We start from the raw sequence: 16,265 nt of genomic DNA, 5'->3' as shown, positions 1-16,265 counted from the left end.
CGCGATTGGATTAAATACGTTTCAATCGAAATTGTTTATGATACTAAAAGAATGTTTTAAAGGAAATGTGAATGGTTTCTTAGTTTATTATTTCATTTTAATATTTTAGTTTATTATTTCGCTTTACCATTTATTACATTATTTTATTACTTCATTAGTTCGTTATTCGCTAAAAGAACTGATTATTTCTTATTGCACACGTGGGCGTATAACTAACAGCTGCGATGTGTTTTTTCAGTTACAAGATCTTGCGGTTAGATGCATACAGAGGAACGTTAGGAAATGGATGTCCGTACGAGAATGGCCATGGTGGAGATTATACGTGAAAGTTGCGCCTTTATTGAATGTTCATCGGACGGAAGATCAGCTGAAAGCAAAGACGGTAAGAGCCCTTTATTTCAACTCTGTTTTACATTGCACCAATACATAAAAGAATTACAAAAGCATGCAGAAGGAAACAGAAATTTGGTTACAAACGAATAATTTTTATGATTAGGAAGAGCTCGAGGTCTTCAAAGCAAAGGTCGAGAGGCTGGAACAAGAACGCAATCATCTAAAACATGATAATGACATACTGGAAACTAAGGTATGACAAAAAACTTGATTTATGTAACTAAGGTCTGATTTATTAATTATTTTATTTTTGAATTAGTAAACTGTAAATCTGTATGCGAATAACGATTGTTCTACGTTATTTAAAAAAATCAAGAATTCCATACGGTTCGACAATAAAATCTAGAGGTTACATATTAAATATTGAAACGTAAAATTTTATAGTTTTATCTTAAACTATGGAAACGTTCTAAAATTATTAAAAGAGAAAATTTGTCTAATGAATTTTAAAAAACTATCAATGTCAAGATTATTATTTAAGTTTTGTGATCTCTATAAAAAACAGGGTAATGATTTTTGACAAAATGACTTCAAGATTATGAACAAAGAAAATTTTACCAACTTTATCGTTCCGACTTTCCGAAAATATATGTTATTAACAACGTTTTTCCTTTAGATTAAGAACACTTCGAAATTAAATATTCTAAGGTAATAGAAACAACCAACATCCATCGAAAAATGGTCGTTTCATATAATTTTGCCTCAATTTTTAAATATTAAAAGGTGTTAAATAATCGAGCGTGCAAATAATCGAATTTTAGATAAACATCGTTGTTTCGAAGATGCATTATAAACAGCAGATGTAACAAACCACAACAGACATTTAAGAAATGTGACTTAATTATTATTATAAAATTATATATCTTTCAGAGAAAGGGATTCATTGACGTTCATAGCAAATACGACATAAAGCGCATACAATTCCATAGAGCAAAAGGACAAGAAATCGCAACGAATTCGCGAAACTACTTATTCAGGAGCTCCTTATTAAGACGTCGGCGATTACCGAAACCAAACGACATAATATCAATCTATTCGGCTACTTATACGCCACGATTATCTGCGTCGCGCAATTAGGTCAGCCGTGGTTCACGAACCGTGCTACGAGGAAATTTATATCACGTTGCGAATCCGACCAACGAACCGTCCCGGAATCATCGTCATCATCATCTGTTACAGTTAGATAAAAATTTCATTGACCGATATTCCCTCTCCTGTATTATCGAAATAGCTCGTACAGTAAATTGGTACTTCGGCGCGCGACCAGCGGCCATTACTAACGGAGTGGAACTGTCAAAGCTTGCGAAAGGCAGCCAACCTGCGGATCGAAATTTTCTTTGTTATAGAAAAAATTGGTATAAATTGTGAAAGGATTATTTTCGTGATTTAGGATGCGACACGAGTTGTATTAGAATTTATCGAGCGAAATAGAAATGTTGCTTTCTTCGCGGCAAAATTCTGTAAATTTTCTCCGCCTTCATAGATTTTATTTAACGCGATCTCGGCGACGCTCTAGGTCCAACGCGCTCTAACAATGTTTAAAATAAGCCCAGCGCGAACAAGGGGCCACGTTGTTGAACATTTCACACTCCCAAGCGCGAACGCTTGGCAGCCGAACCGTTCGATCTTGTGCGCGCCGGCCGGCCGGCGATTGGTCAAACGGATCTCGAAATCTCGCAATCTCGAAATCGTCACTCCGTCCCGCTTTCTATTCACCGAAACTTTCCCCGCGGACTTTACAGAAGATTTGGCGCGCCGCCAAAATTGTGGCTAGATCTCGTGTTCCCCGGTAGCTTCTCGCTAACCGTGGTGGTTCCGTCTCCCTCGCGGTCTCTCTCTCTCTCCGTTTCACTTAGAATAACTCCCGAAGGTGACCGTCGTCCTCCTCTTCGGAAACGTATGTAACCGACCCGAGTATCGGCTGACCCAAGAGGAGAGTTTAGTCGCGCCGGGACACCCTCTCGATACGGGCGTTGCCGTTTCGACGTTACGCAATTAAAAGGCCTCGCGCGGCGAGTCGTGTATCCGATGACCGGCCGATATCGACGCGGGTCCACGCGAAAAACGAATTTTTAAAATGCCGACGGTGCGCGGACAGATCGGCGAGAAGACGTCTCCTGTGTCGACGTGAACGGGTTCGTTCGCGGGATTCGCGGTGTCCGGCGAGAGCGACCAGCGTGTTGTCACTCGAATGAAGTGTAACGATTAGTAAAACGTGTGTAACACCCGGTGTACGTAACGTTACACTTCCCATTAATACACCTCGAAACGTATTACGCTATCGTGCTATTCTGGTACAGATTATCCCCGACCGAGACAAAGATGAAATATCCGCTATGAGAGACGAATCGCAACTGTGCGCCTGGATGTATGTAGTACGAGTAACCGTTGGACCGTCGCGGTATGTCGCTATGTACGTTAATGTATCGCTTTTTCCGCAGTATCGTCGCCGGGACGTCGTCCGGGTTAGGTCGATCACGGACGTCGAGCGATCGAGAGGATTGAGAACAGTTTAAGAGGAGGATGCCGTCGGTGCCGGCGATGTACTCGAACGACTTCTCGCAGGACCCGTGTCCGAGCAATTTCTCGGCCGACGGCGAGCCTGGTCACGCGCGCTTGTCCAGGCCCGTGGTTACGGCCGCGGCCTTAACGAGCAATCTGTTGAAGAGGCCGCCGCTGCCACCATGCGCCCTCAAGAGACCCACCAGCAGGTTACAGCTGCTCGACTCGAACCCGACGAGAAGCCCGTCGCCCTGCAGCTTCTCGTCGAATCTGTCCTACCGCTCCAAGTCGTTGTCGTTGTCCACCGTGTCGGGCAGACCTCGTTCGAGACTGGACTCTCTCACCCATTTCTCGACGCCACCGAGAAGAGTCTATCCGCTGGAAAACCAATTCCCGAACACGATGGACGTCTCGTCGATCAAAGAACAGGATCCCGTCGTGTTCGACGCCAGCCTGAACTTCGTGCTCGGCTGCGACACGCAGCGGGTCAGACAGTCGTTCAAACCAACCGCTTCCCATCTCGAGCCGGCCACCGCCTCTTCTTATTTGTCCGCGAAGATCTCGCAGTTCCTCAAACGTACCGATCACATTATGGACGAGTGGAGGAGTCTCGGTCATAGGAATGAAGCCGATAACGCATTGTCCTCGTCGCGGACCAGCGACGCGCCTAGGGGGTTCATGGGTAGAAGCCAAAGCGCCACTAACATTATGATCCGCGGATTTCAATATTATAACGCCGCGAAGAGCTCGTCCAGACAATCGTTGTCGCGCGCCTCCGAAGACAGAACTATCTCGGATAGTATCGGTCCAGAGGTACTGAAACTATATTTAATTTTTTAGTCTTTTGTTAGGCGGCGATTCCTTGTCATTCGCGGGAAAACGCTCGTCGATCGCAATGCAATGTATCTGAAATAAACGGCCGCTGTTTACGCTTTCGGCGGAGGTGTTACGTTACGTCGCGTCGCACCTTTCGTCGCCGGTTTCTCGAAACGATCGAGACGTAACGTGATACGTATGCTGTCGGAAAAAAACGTTCGATCACCGTTTATTTGCACGCTCGTTATAATGCATATATTCTGGAAAGTCATGGTGTGGTACTAGAATACAAGGTTTCTAAAAATTGGCAACGCGCTGAAACCGTCACGCTATATACTGTCGATCCTTAATTTAATTATGTGAATATTTATAGCTGTCGTCTGAGAAATGAATTGTTTGGTTAAATTCATTTATCTCAACGAGATCATTTTTTGAATGAAAAGTTATGTAAGACTTGATTACAAACAAACAGAAATGATGTACCATCATCCTATTTACTATGGAAAAACGTGGAAGCGATTTCGTGATCGCATTATATATTTTATATTAAAATTGAAAACAGGTATTTATTCTCATATATTTTGGTCAGACTTTTAAGACAATTTTATCTTTCAGTTAAGCGAGATGTCCGCCGAGTTCGCGGAGGAGCACTCGACATCGACGCTGGCAGCTGAAAGAATCAACGCGGAAACGTCGGAGCGGCTACGGCTCGAGAAAGAATTGCAGGATGTCACCGAAACGAACAAGAATCTGCAGCAGGCGACCGAACGGCTCGAAATGGAACTTTTATACGCGAGGGCTGCCGATTTAAATGGCATTGCATCCGACGTGGAGGATGGCGAGGATGGCGGTGTTTATAAACAGAGATACGAGCACGCTGTCAGGGAGCTCGAGTTCACGAAACGGAAAATGGCACAACAACACGAAGACGACCTGGAGCAATTGGTGGGACTCAAGAAACAATTGGAGAAAAAGGTACTTTAGTAGAATCAGAAGTTTGTCAGTGTTGGTGTGAAAATAATTTAATAAATTTATTGTACAAATAATTTGCCGTCGCTCGGCTTTAAATAATTGCATAAATATATTTCCAATGTTTCTATTGTATTTTCTACTTACGTTGTTATTTAATTCTGTAGTTAACCGACGCCTACGAGGAAGTAGAAGAACAACGTCAAGTAGTAGGACAATGGAAACGCCGCGTACAAAAATTGAATGGTGAAATGCATGACGTCAGGCTTCTTCTGGAAGAACAAACAGCCAGAAATAATCTCCTGGAGAAAAAGCAACGCAAGTACGTAATATTTATGATAATATAATATTAATCGTTATCTTCTTTCTCCCTCAGAAATTCCTGGTAGATCTAACGACCTGTAAAACTCTACTAATACTACTTCCCGGATGAAAATTGAAAGGCTGTTCGGTGCAACAAACTCTGCTCTCATATATCAAACCGCAGTTTATATACGCAGCTAACGGATATTATATAAGAAAACATCATTGTTCTCTGTTAAACACATCACCAAATTTCCACGGTATTGGGGAGAGACTCTATTCTCATTTCATCCGTCGGCAACAAGTGTCTCTGGCAACCGGCCAGGTCGCTAACGTTGCACGTCCGACAACGTCAGCGTTTAGTCAAACGTTCGGTGGGTGCATAAACTCCGAATGATTGCTCCGAGAATAGATCCACGGTTGCCCTGAAACTGGGAGCTCGATACTAATCTCAGAAAAAACAAATATTGACTGAACGGCGGATTAGTAGCGTCTTGGCCGATCACAATTAGGCGACAGATGTTCAAACACTATTCGATGGATTGATTTACGGGAACAGAAAATATATTACTGCGTTATTATTGTAGGATCTTAAATGAAAAAGGGGAATGGCGCGTGGGAATCGAATCCGGGACCTCTCGCTTTAAATTTGAACTATACTGGGTGGTCCACGCAAATTGTGCACCTCCTGCAACTTCAAATTGTTGCATTGGGCAATAAATTTTTTAATATAGAACTTGCGTAGTTTATAGAGACACGATATGTAGTGTCTTTATATTTTTTATAGGTTGAGTCGTTTTGGTTATTTAAAGGTCAATTTTCTTTTCTTAAATAAACGCTACAGTTTTTCAAAATTCGAAAGAATATCAAATTCTAAGTTAAATAGTATTGACCTTTATTAGCCCTAAACTTAATAGCTAACGAGTAATTTTGCTGTATTAACCTACAAAAAAATAAATGCACTATATATTATGCCCCTTTAAACCACATTCTGTATTGTGGACCACCCTGTCCATCCTGTTCACTATTTAACATTTCTTCATAATAATATATAAATTTGTATTGTATAAATACTAGTACTGTGTAAATATTATTAATATTGTATATAGAGAACATATAGAATAATTCGAGATTTGTTTAATTAGGTTCGATTCGGAAATGCAAAATTTGTTGAACGACATCCGGCAAGAGAAAGGACAACGAGAGAAATTGGCGAGAGAGAAAGAAATAGCGCTCGCTGAAAAATTTACCATAGAACAAAATTTAAGCGTGAGTATATTTATTCAATATAAGAATATAGTAATAATAGTATTCAGTTTAAATCGCTACCATATCTGTACCCCACATTGCATAATTATATTAATATTGGTTACTTTTTCCCCATAGGACGCAAGACTAGAAATCGAATTAAAAGAAGAAAGATTGCGTACATTGAGCCAGGAATTGGAAGAACTGACATTCGGTGGTAAAACGGAAGAAGAAGTGGCACAGTTGAAGAAAGCTAAGCACGAGCTCGAGAAACGAGTGAAAGATCAAGAGGAAGAGCTCGATGATCTTGCTGGACAGGTGCAACTTCTCGAACAAGCGAAATTAAGACTGGAAATGAATTTTGAACAACAGCGAAAGGAGATGCGCAAAGAGATGCAACAGCGGGACGACGAACTTGAGGATATACGCGGTAACGTGCTGAAGAAAGTCAAAGCTTTGGAATCACAGTTGGAGAACGAATACGAGGAGAGGACTATTCTGCTTCGCGAGAAACACGAGTTGGAACGCCGTTTAGTAGCCATAGAGGATCAAGACCGAACTGAGCGAGCCGCGGAAGCTGAGACCGTGCATAGGTATGCTGTACTGACAGGAATAAAGAAAATAAATAAACTATTGTCGGACGTCAGATATTCGAATATCTGATATTTGATATCTATATTCAGATATTCAGAATCATAATTTTTAAAATGTTTGCCAGGTTGAAGAGGGACTTGAAGAGAACAAAAGTATTGCTCAGAGACGCTCAGACCATGTTAGAAAGATCGAAGAGCGATTCAACGGGTAAAGCAGCGTTACGGCAATTAAAGAACCAGTTGGAAGATGCAGAGTGTGCTCGAGCAACTGCGATTAAAGCGAAACAGGCGCTCGAACAGGAATTGAATGAGACGCAAGCGTCGCTGGAGGAAGCATTGCGACAACGATCCGAGGCTGAAGATCGCGCCAATGTAGCTAATCGCGAGAGAACCGAACTGCTTTCGCAGCTCGAAGAAAACGAGGAGGAGCTTGCAGAGGTGAGTTTAATTAAAACAGAAACTTTCCATAGATAACATTTTTTTCTGATTAAATCTTACTTTCTATCTGTAATGTTAATATAACGTTTGGTTAATGTGTTTGATAAGGTTTTGAAAAAATACCGGGCGGCGGTTCAACAAGTATCGGCGGAGCAGGCGCAGTTGCAAGAGGCTCAAGTACAAATTGTCGCTTTGGAGACCGAGAGGAACTCTCTCAAAGATCAACTTTCGGAGCTAACGCAACGATTAGAGTCTGTCGAGCAGCTCGGCGATCCCACGGCAAACAGTCTAGCCACGAGACGACTCGAATTTCGTGCTAAAGAGCTTGAAAGTAAATTAGAGTTGGAGCAGACAACGCGAGCACGCTTAGAGGTAACTTTCTACTTATCTGATTGCTATTAATCTGAATGGTGTCATGCGAGACTGGTTCACGCGATGCAAGAACGGTATTAAAATTTATTATAGATAAAAATATTCTAGATTTTTTTTTTATATATGTCTCTGCAAGTAGTTTCTGTTAATTTATATAATTTCTTTTTCATTTTGTCGCAGACGCAAATAACGAGGCTGAAAGAGAACGTCGAGAAACTGCAAATCGAAACGGCTTCGTTGAAAACGAAAGAACAGACCGCTCAAGAAACCGCGAGACGATTGCAGAGATCGTTGCGCGAGACGCGCGACGAGGCCGCGTCCTCGTTGACCCGTGAACAAGAGGCGACCCGTGCTCGTCGCGAATTAGAAAAATGTCTCGAGGCTGCCGAAGCGGAGACCAAAGTCGCCAAAGACGATCTAAGACTAGCACTACAAAGAATCGACGATCTACAGAGCGCGATTCAGGGTGATCTGGATTTGGACTGCAGCGAGGAGGCAACGACTGAAAACAGTGATAGGTAATGCTTCAGTTAAGTAGTACATTCTACAATCAAATTAACTTCGTTATCATCCGTTTCATAGTCTAATTTATTGTAAATGGAAATTCATATTTTTCACTGTAACGATATGCATATCGGAGTATGGGTGGTTTATGGAAAATATTTATTAAGGAATGGTATTTATTATAATATGTAGTATATTTAAGTGGTATAATTAATAAATAAATATATTTAATGTTAATCGTTCTAGCTGTTTTTACGAATAAATCTTAGAAAAAAAATACATATTTCTCTATATTGTATTATAGAATGTATTATAGGAAGGCATTCCTAATAGCCTGTTGGCAATTTATTACATATCATTTATTCTAATTCCAGTGATTGATCCGCGCCTTTGTCGGATTTCGCGTCCGATGAAAGCAAAAACGAAGATTTGACTGCTGAACCCACTGACGAGGAATTATTAATCGACATGAATTGAGAATAAAGGTGCAAAATGAAAAGAAGCAATGATTTAATGTAGGGTGATTAGAAAAGAAAAATCTTTGCTCTGGAAGGTGAAGATATTGATCACCTAGACAGAAAGTTCATGTGAACGAATCAAAGGGATTGAAATCAAAATAAACACTACTATTTACAGTAAGTTTCAAAAGACAGAATAAAGGTAACATCGTCTCTAAATAATGCATAATTTGTATGCGACTTACTTCCATGATGTTAAAAAACAGTTTCACATTACTCTTCGAAGGAAATAACATCTGATATACAGGTTGCCCCGTTTGAAGTAACGCACACAGTTATTTGTTAAACTATAGTTCGTTTAAATAGTACATTTCAAGATCTATTCCTTGAGATATAACACTTTGGTCTCTGAAGATTGTTTCAGGTCATTTAATGCTGTTTAAACCTTTGTTAAACGCCCTAAAAGTTCCATCTTCTTTCAGTGTCTCATCGCTTCGTGTGTAATTATAACGCAACTAAAAAAGAAAGTAAACTTTTGACATTTCTGAATGACTTTGAACGATCTTCAAAAACCAAAGTATTTATGTCAATGAATTAACTTTGATGTGCACTATCTGTTTACATAAATATACAGTTTCGTTAGAATAACAAAGATCACCTTGAAACCTCGGAGGCGCGTCCTTCCAAAAAAAATTTATTATCACAATATGATACACTCATCGAAACAAAGTGAAAACAATTTACTAAACTAATTATAGATTAGAATACAATTGAGTGCGTTACTTTGGAATATCCTGTATATATTTTCGCTTTTCGTTCATTCTTTACTAACGAAAATTGTACACAATAAAATATCGAACATTGTTATGTTATTAGTCAAAATCTTTCATTTGTATCAAATCTTTTTTCTGTACGTACACCTCTCCTACACTTTTTCTAAATAAGATGCGACTATTTAAGAATAGCGTGATCAAGACCAGTTTTGCGCAAACATAAAAAAGGAGGTTATGAATACGTTTCAAAAATTTAATAGAAATACAGTTCGATGACACATTTATGCTTTATCGAGAAGATAAGTGAGGAATGAAATATGTAAATCGCGAATCCTAATGTCTTTTTGTATTGTTAGTAAACTGTATAAATTAAGGTCAAAAAGGAGGTAAATTTTTTTTTTATTGAGAAGACAGTAAATCCAAAGGGATTTGAAAATATTTCGGATTTTTCTACCGGAGACAATATGTATTTTATTTTACTGTTACTATTAGAATTTGTATGCGTTTATAATATAGATAAGGATACTGACTGACACAGGTACAGAAAACATTCTGTATACTTGCGTTTACTCTCCTTTCTTATGTTGACAAAACGTTGCGCTTCAATCGAGTCAACGAACAAAACGATAGAACTCAGGAATTCGGGGGAAATGTGAAACAGTTTGATCGTGCTTGCAAGGATTATATACGCATGTTCATATGAATTCTTTCTCATAGTTATTAGACTGTAGAGGTTCTCGCAAATACAAAGTTTCTGTAATCGAAATTTACGGTATTTGAAATCGACGGGACAACACTGTTTTTATCCCACTAGAAATTTTATAAAAAATTTCAAACGAGAGAATTACCTCACTGCCGATTATTAAACGTTTTTCTAATATCGAATTTTGTACGAGCGCCTATGTCATAAAACACGTACCAATCTACAGTCGAGTAATGGAGATCGATGCTGTCACTTGACAAAGCGTTTTTCATTTCCGAATTACTCTATGTATAGAGCCCCCCCCTATACATGCTAGTTTAGGATAGACAGGAATTAGTTTATTCATTGTCGAAGCGACCGCCACTGCCGAACGATATCAAAATATTATCCACCGTAATAGCGAAATGGCAAAGGAATAAAAAAAAAGAATGAAATTTGCGAATTATCTTTTATAAAACTGTATGGTCGGTAGACCGGTAAATTATAGATAAATTACGAAAGCGACGAAGGGGAAAGATCCCGAACTCCGTGCGAACACCGATATTTGTCTAATATGTCCAACTCTTGCTGCGACACACACACACAAACACACACACGCGCCTGCGACCCTTCTCTCGCTTGTCGGAAACACGAATCAACAAAAGTATCTAGGTGCTAAACTATAATTCCCGCGGTCAACGTGTATAACGGTAAACGGCTTTCGTGCTTTACTTCGCGACGGCTGTCTCGACGATATATTATCCGACCAGTAGTCGACGGCGCCCCCCGATTATTCGTCGTCCGTTCCAGTCTTCCACAGGATCCACGAACTCTCTGGATATTGTAGCGTCGAACGCCTCGCTGGCCCACACGTTTGATAATCACATTATAGCCTTTCAATAGCATTGTATACACAACGCGGTTTGTACGCGCGCAGCGTGAAACGGCGAATAACGAAGCTGAACTTCATATTACGATAAGAATGGGGATATCTCGTGCTTCTTTCGCGCGACCTTTTTTTTTTTAACGCGTCGCTGCTACACAAGTTGTCGACTGTGTTGGGTTTACTCCTTCAAATTTTGTATTATATGATGCGAGTCGTAACATCTTTGGTTTTCTTATAAATGACACATGTGTAACTTATTGCTTTGTAAAATGCAGATACCTTATTTAATTAACTGAGCTCTACCCGTTATTTTACCGGCCCTTTCCGCGACGTTACGGAAAAACACGTTTCATTGGCTTCCGGTGAAAGTGAAATTATTATATTCGGACATATCGTATCCAGTTAATGGTATAGCGTGAACGCCATTTTTTTTGAGAACGTTTCGACTGTGTAACATTGTTGTTATCGGATAGAGGAAGTTAACGCAAGAGATCAATTTTCTAATGATACGCTGTCAAATTTCTCGATATCATTAAAATTTATTGGACATCAGAACGTAATGTACTTTATCGATCCTATGCGCAATTCTGTGAAATACAGTCGGTAATTTAAATAATTTAAATTTGTCGCCAAATATTGTTTCGAAAAATTTACAATTTTATTTTTGTTTTTGGAAACTATTAACCAATCCCATTACCAATAACCATTTACGATTTTAAAATTTAACATTTACGATTTTAAAATGAAATGGTAAATGATACTTTGATGAAATGGTAAATGCTTTTATATTATGTGAATGTTCTTTGTTAATAAATATATACCAGTTGTGTTTCATTTAACATGTTGACGCCGGCGTGCATCACCGGTGGGTCACAGTGTCTGTCCCGTGAAGCGGTTTGTATTTGCTTATTTTACTTATATTTCACGAAACAAAATTATATTATTTTATCTCAATATTATAAAATTAACATGATTATTTTATTTTTTTAAATCTCAGGCACGTAAGAATTATCATAGTTGAAGGTATGTATAATTAAAGAAACTTAAAAACTTTAGGTGAAGCGTTAAAAAATGAAATACAGATGTTAGTGCAGTGTAAATAAAAATTAAACTAAAAATTGGAACGTCTATAGAAAAATTAAATAAAGAGAGTTTAATTAAACTAAAGAGCTTTTCTTCTGAAAAGCTGAAATCTTCATATTTCTAAAAAAATATATTTTATAAACATATTGCAAATATCCATAGACACTACGAGTCTTTAAATAATATAAAAGCTAAATGCAAAAGAGCAATTCTTATGGTTTACCAACATTTGGTCACAACAAAGTAAAAAAGTACAGAAACTTTTCATTTTAATAATTATCCTCGTAAAATAAAGTCTGATTAAGAGACGTTGAAATAAGTCTTAATATTATCACTGTCACATAGTAAAAACAATATTATAATAAAAATAATTACGAACTAATGAAACCTAAGTACGGTAGACTAATACACTGGCTGCAAACTTTGCGGTAACGAAACAGTTATGGATTAATTTACGTTTGAGGAAATTGCGTAATGCAACATGCAATATAGTAAGGTGTATCATTGGAATAGTCATAAACATATCGCGTTACATTGGAGTAATAAAATTTCTGGGAGTAATACTATAATAATACTACACTTTATTATACTTATTATACTTACTATAGTTATTAAATAATATCTCAGCCTACGTACAATATAAAACGCAAACAAATCACTTTGTAATTGGCAGTAATCGGATTGTAACCACTTGGACATGTGCCTCTCGAATTTAATCGCATTAAAATGGAAGCTTTAAGCTGATTTCAAGACGGAGCACGTTTAAACCCGAGTGTTCGTAGATTTATGGTCTTACTCTTAGCACATAAAAATCATGAAGTAATAATAACTAACAAAACTTTATCACATCTATACAACATATACTAGAAATGGAGATATAAATTATGTATAAAATATTCGGACACCTTCTAACCCTTTGCACTCGAGTGGTAACTCCTTTAAATATAAAAAATTCAACTTTGTTTTTAAAAAATTGTTAAATTTGTTACGAGTCACAAAAATCAATTTCGTATGCAGCAAAGTGCACTTTGTTCCATGAAATGAGAATACCATGAGCTAGGAAAAATTGTTTCAAATTTACAGATAGGTTGCCTTCGAGTGCAAAGGGTTAAAACAGTTTAATTTCTTCGGGCTGGAATTAAACGTCTTAAATATTTTCGCGATGCTAAAAGAACATAGTGGCGACAAATTTGAGAAGAAAGAACTTGCAATGAACCAGTAAGTAGAGCGAAACAATTCGCAGACGTTCATCATAGATGAAGTGTAATGGTTTCGGTAAAGCCACTTGCTGCGATAAGAAAACTGATTATGACAACCGCTTTGCTTAGCGTGCACTATTGCATTGCGATCGGAAAATGATTTTATTTATCGAATTAATGTGGTTAAATTTTGATTCTGCTGCCAAACAATTTTGTTCGAGAATACAAATGCATATAAATGCATACAAATGCAGTAAAGGCACAATAATGAAGAAAATATGAAATAAAGGGTCGGCGCGTTATTTAATAACGTTCGAGAGAGGAAGCGTCGTGGTTCAATAATAAACAGTGATAGAAACGAGCATCAATTTGGCTGGCATCTTGAGCGTGTTGAGTAGATAGCGTAATTCCATTGACGAGTGCACTGTAGCTAAACGATTAAACAGTTGAACGCACGGCAGAACGTCGCGTCGATTATTCGAACAAACTGACGGAGAAATGCGTTTCAATAAAGAGTTATTCAGAGAATTGGTCGATGATATAATTTGATTTGTTGTTAAGAATTTGAAATTAACATTAGAACAACAAAGCTCAGAGCGTGGCTATTTTATACTATTTTATGGTAATAAGGAGAGTGGATTTATTTATTCTATAATTTTTAGCGTATAATTTGTATTATAGTATGTTCTTGAATGAAGAAAATTCATTATAAAAGTTTCTGATAAGAAGGTTTTTAAATTATCAGAAGTTATAGAATAAAAAATTGGAAAACCGGTTACGAACATGATTACGATTACGCCTTGTGATAAAGATAACGGCAGGAAATTAGATTATGAAGAACAGCTTGCGAACAAGGTTTACGACTTCGACTCAAAATTATGGGATTGATTCTACGTATTCATGGTTGTTTTAATTTGTCGTTCACACTGTCTAGAATAAATATTAGGTTGGAAACCTTGAAACGGGCGTTTCTGCTTAGTCTTTGTACAGCTGCGGCGCCCGTTTCATAGTTTCCAACTTAATAGAATTGTTTCATAAAAAGCAACTATTTTTATATATTTATCTCCGCCTTTTTTTAATTTTACCAATTTTCAAGGTATTAATTAAATTGCAAACGAGTGAACAAAACGATTGTAATTTATCAACTCGTAACAATGACGTTGGGAAGATATCTTGAGCATAGAATTTCTTTATTTCGCATGGACAGATATCGTCGCGTCATGATAACATAAATAGCATGATTTAAAAATCTCAATTCATCCTTAATGCCTTCTTTTTAATATCGCTTATCAGAAAATCGTTTGACTTATTAACTTAATATCTTCTTTTATAGGAAATATTTATTTTTAACGCGACAGCTTTCGATTGCAAGTGTACTGTATTAATAAATGTTATTGTTAGAGAAATATTGTCTAGAAAAATTTGGGTATTTTCAATTTGTGCGAATGACAAGATTTCTAATTAACGTAACGCTATAAATTTATCATGATAATACAGAAATAAGTCGCAATTACAGCAAGATTATTAGCACTTCTTATCATGGTTTCCTTCCAGAGGTTAAAGTCGCGCTATAAAGCACCAGAATAACAAATATTTCTATATGGAAACGTTGCAATTGAATCCATAATACTTCAGACGAGCAGAGATTTTATTTATTATTTTTTAGTCAGGAAATATTTTTGCAATCTGATATTTTTACATGTTGCAGGAGAGAGATTATTTTTGTATCTGCTTAATTTACACGGTTTATCACTTTTCTCGAGAAATTTTATAACACGTAATCTGCGGTTGATAAACGAAGGACATTGCCACGATACAATTTATATCTTCGACATGTTAACATTTTGTCTGTTCTATATCTATTAATTATATATTTCAAGTATTTAAAGTAATTAATATCTATAAACATGCCCTTTTTCTCTATTATTTCGTTAGTATTTTTAAGAGTAGTAATTTTTAATTAATTCCGGAAATTTTATTGTATTTGATATATAGTTCAATCTATTATTTAAATAAAAGTAACTAAAAGAATTAAATTATTCAGTAATAATGACAAATTGTCGAGAAGAACTATATTATTCGACTAGTCTAAATCAACTAAAATTTTTTTAAAATATTCGCAGTGGTGTTTGAATATTTTTGGGGCAAAATTTGAACAAAAATTTGTTATAATATACATAATACACGAAAAAGCTGATTACGGCTTCGACAGTATCTTTTTCCAGATAGTGCGCTAAGCCATTAAAGGTTGTTAAGCGTGTACAATTACAATTAATCATTCTTCTTATCCCTGTTTCCATTTATGGTGTTGTAGCATGACACGTTTTTACACTACAAAAATTATCATTTTTGCTGAACTTGATATTCTTCTATATTACTAAGTAAAAGATTCTCATTAAAAAAAAGTATTCTATCTACGCAAAAATAACCTTCAAATCTCCGCGAAACGTCTTCATCTATACGAAAAATAAATGCAGTACATAATGTGCCCCTTCAAACTGTACACCTTGTGTTATAAAACATTTTTTCGTGCAACGCGCATTTTAGAAGTTATAAGAGGAGTACAAGTCGTGTAATTCTCTTTGTATATTTTACATACGATATATTATAGTAAACTGTTTCGGGAAATTATTTCAAGCATTATCATTTAATTTTGTTAACCATAAATTTTTTGTCGAAACGCAAAATTCGTTGACTAAGAAATCGACAAAATTATCCAATTTTATGCAGCACACAAAGCATTTTATCTCAGCAGAATTTGTTAACCGAAGAAACACGTTTCACCTCGATTAAAATTCCAAACGATATTAATACATATACATAACAGCTTTACCTTAATAACATACGATACACCTCTTTTTACTATTTCCAGTGATTTTCGGACCAAGAATCGTTCCCGATGTTCACGCGCCACGGAAGCGTATATTTTCGAAATAATCACACCGTGCAGATATGTTTGTTGACTGCGATAAGGATTATAGAGAACGAGGCGCGTGGTCGTGGGGGCAGCGAGAGAGGGGGAGGTGTGTGGAGGTTTCAGTTGCAT

General features: G+C 37.3%; 1 protein-coding gene and 1 long non-coding RNA gene across 10 annotated transcripts in view; one reads left to right on the top strand and one right to left on the bottom strand.

Annotated features, from left to right (window-relative positions):
* The window catches only part of LOC144473294 (unconventional myosin-XVIIIa), a 47,504-nt gene extending 36,012 nt beyond the window's left edge, over nucleotides 1-11,492 (top strand). For 7 of the 9 annotated variants that reach the window (XM_078187053.1, XM_078187049.1, XM_078187052.1 and 4 more), the window contains 10 exons: nucleotides 239-382; nucleotides 497-586; nucleotides 4,327-4,686; nucleotides 4,848-5,002; nucleotides 6,129-6,252; nucleotides 6,370-6,824; nucleotides 6,950-7,262; nucleotides 7,371-7,634; nucleotides 7,815-8,152; nucleotides 8,513-11,492. In XM_078187053.1, coding sequence (XP_078043179.1) covers nucleotides 239-382; nucleotides 497-586; nucleotides 4,327-4,686; nucleotides 4,848-5,002; nucleotides 6,129-6,252; nucleotides 6,370-6,824; nucleotides 6,950-7,262; nucleotides 7,371-7,634; nucleotides 7,815-8,152; nucleotides 8,513-8,519 — 2,250 coding nt within the window. In that variant the 3' untranslated portion in view covers nucleotides 8,520-11,492. Of the gene's footprint in view, nucleotides 1-238; nucleotides 383-496; nucleotides 587-2,345; nucleotides 2,625-2,693; nucleotides 2,762-2,834; nucleotides 3,709-4,326; nucleotides 4,687-4,847; nucleotides 5,003-5,234; nucleotides 5,358-6,128; nucleotides 6,253-6,369; nucleotides 6,825-6,949; nucleotides 7,263-7,370; nucleotides 7,635-7,814; nucleotides 8,153-8,512 lie in introns of those variants that run through there. The other 2 variants (XM_078187055.1, XM_078187058.1) reach the window with 2 other exon arrangements.
* Nucleotides 229-16,143, bottom strand: LOC144473298 (uncharacterized). Its single transcript, XR_013494543.1, has 3 exons — nucleotides 16,053-16,143; nucleotides 4,828-4,952; nucleotides 229-367 (listed from the first exon to the last, which is right to left on the bottom strand). It is a non-coding gene; the product is annotated as an uncharacterized LOC144473298 (long non-coding RNA).
* Between the last annotated feature and the right edge of the window lie 122 nt (nucleotides 16,144-16,265).

This window comes from Augochlora pura, chromosome 7 (assembly GCF_028453695.1).
Source record: "Augochlora pura isolate Apur16 chromosome 7, APUR_v2.2.1, whole genome shotgun sequence".
Classification (NCBI taxonomy): Eukaryota; Metazoa; Arthropoda; class Insecta; order Hymenoptera; family Halictidae; genus Augochlora; species Augochlora pura.
This window is presented reverse-complemented; position numbering and strand designations above follow the sequence as displayed.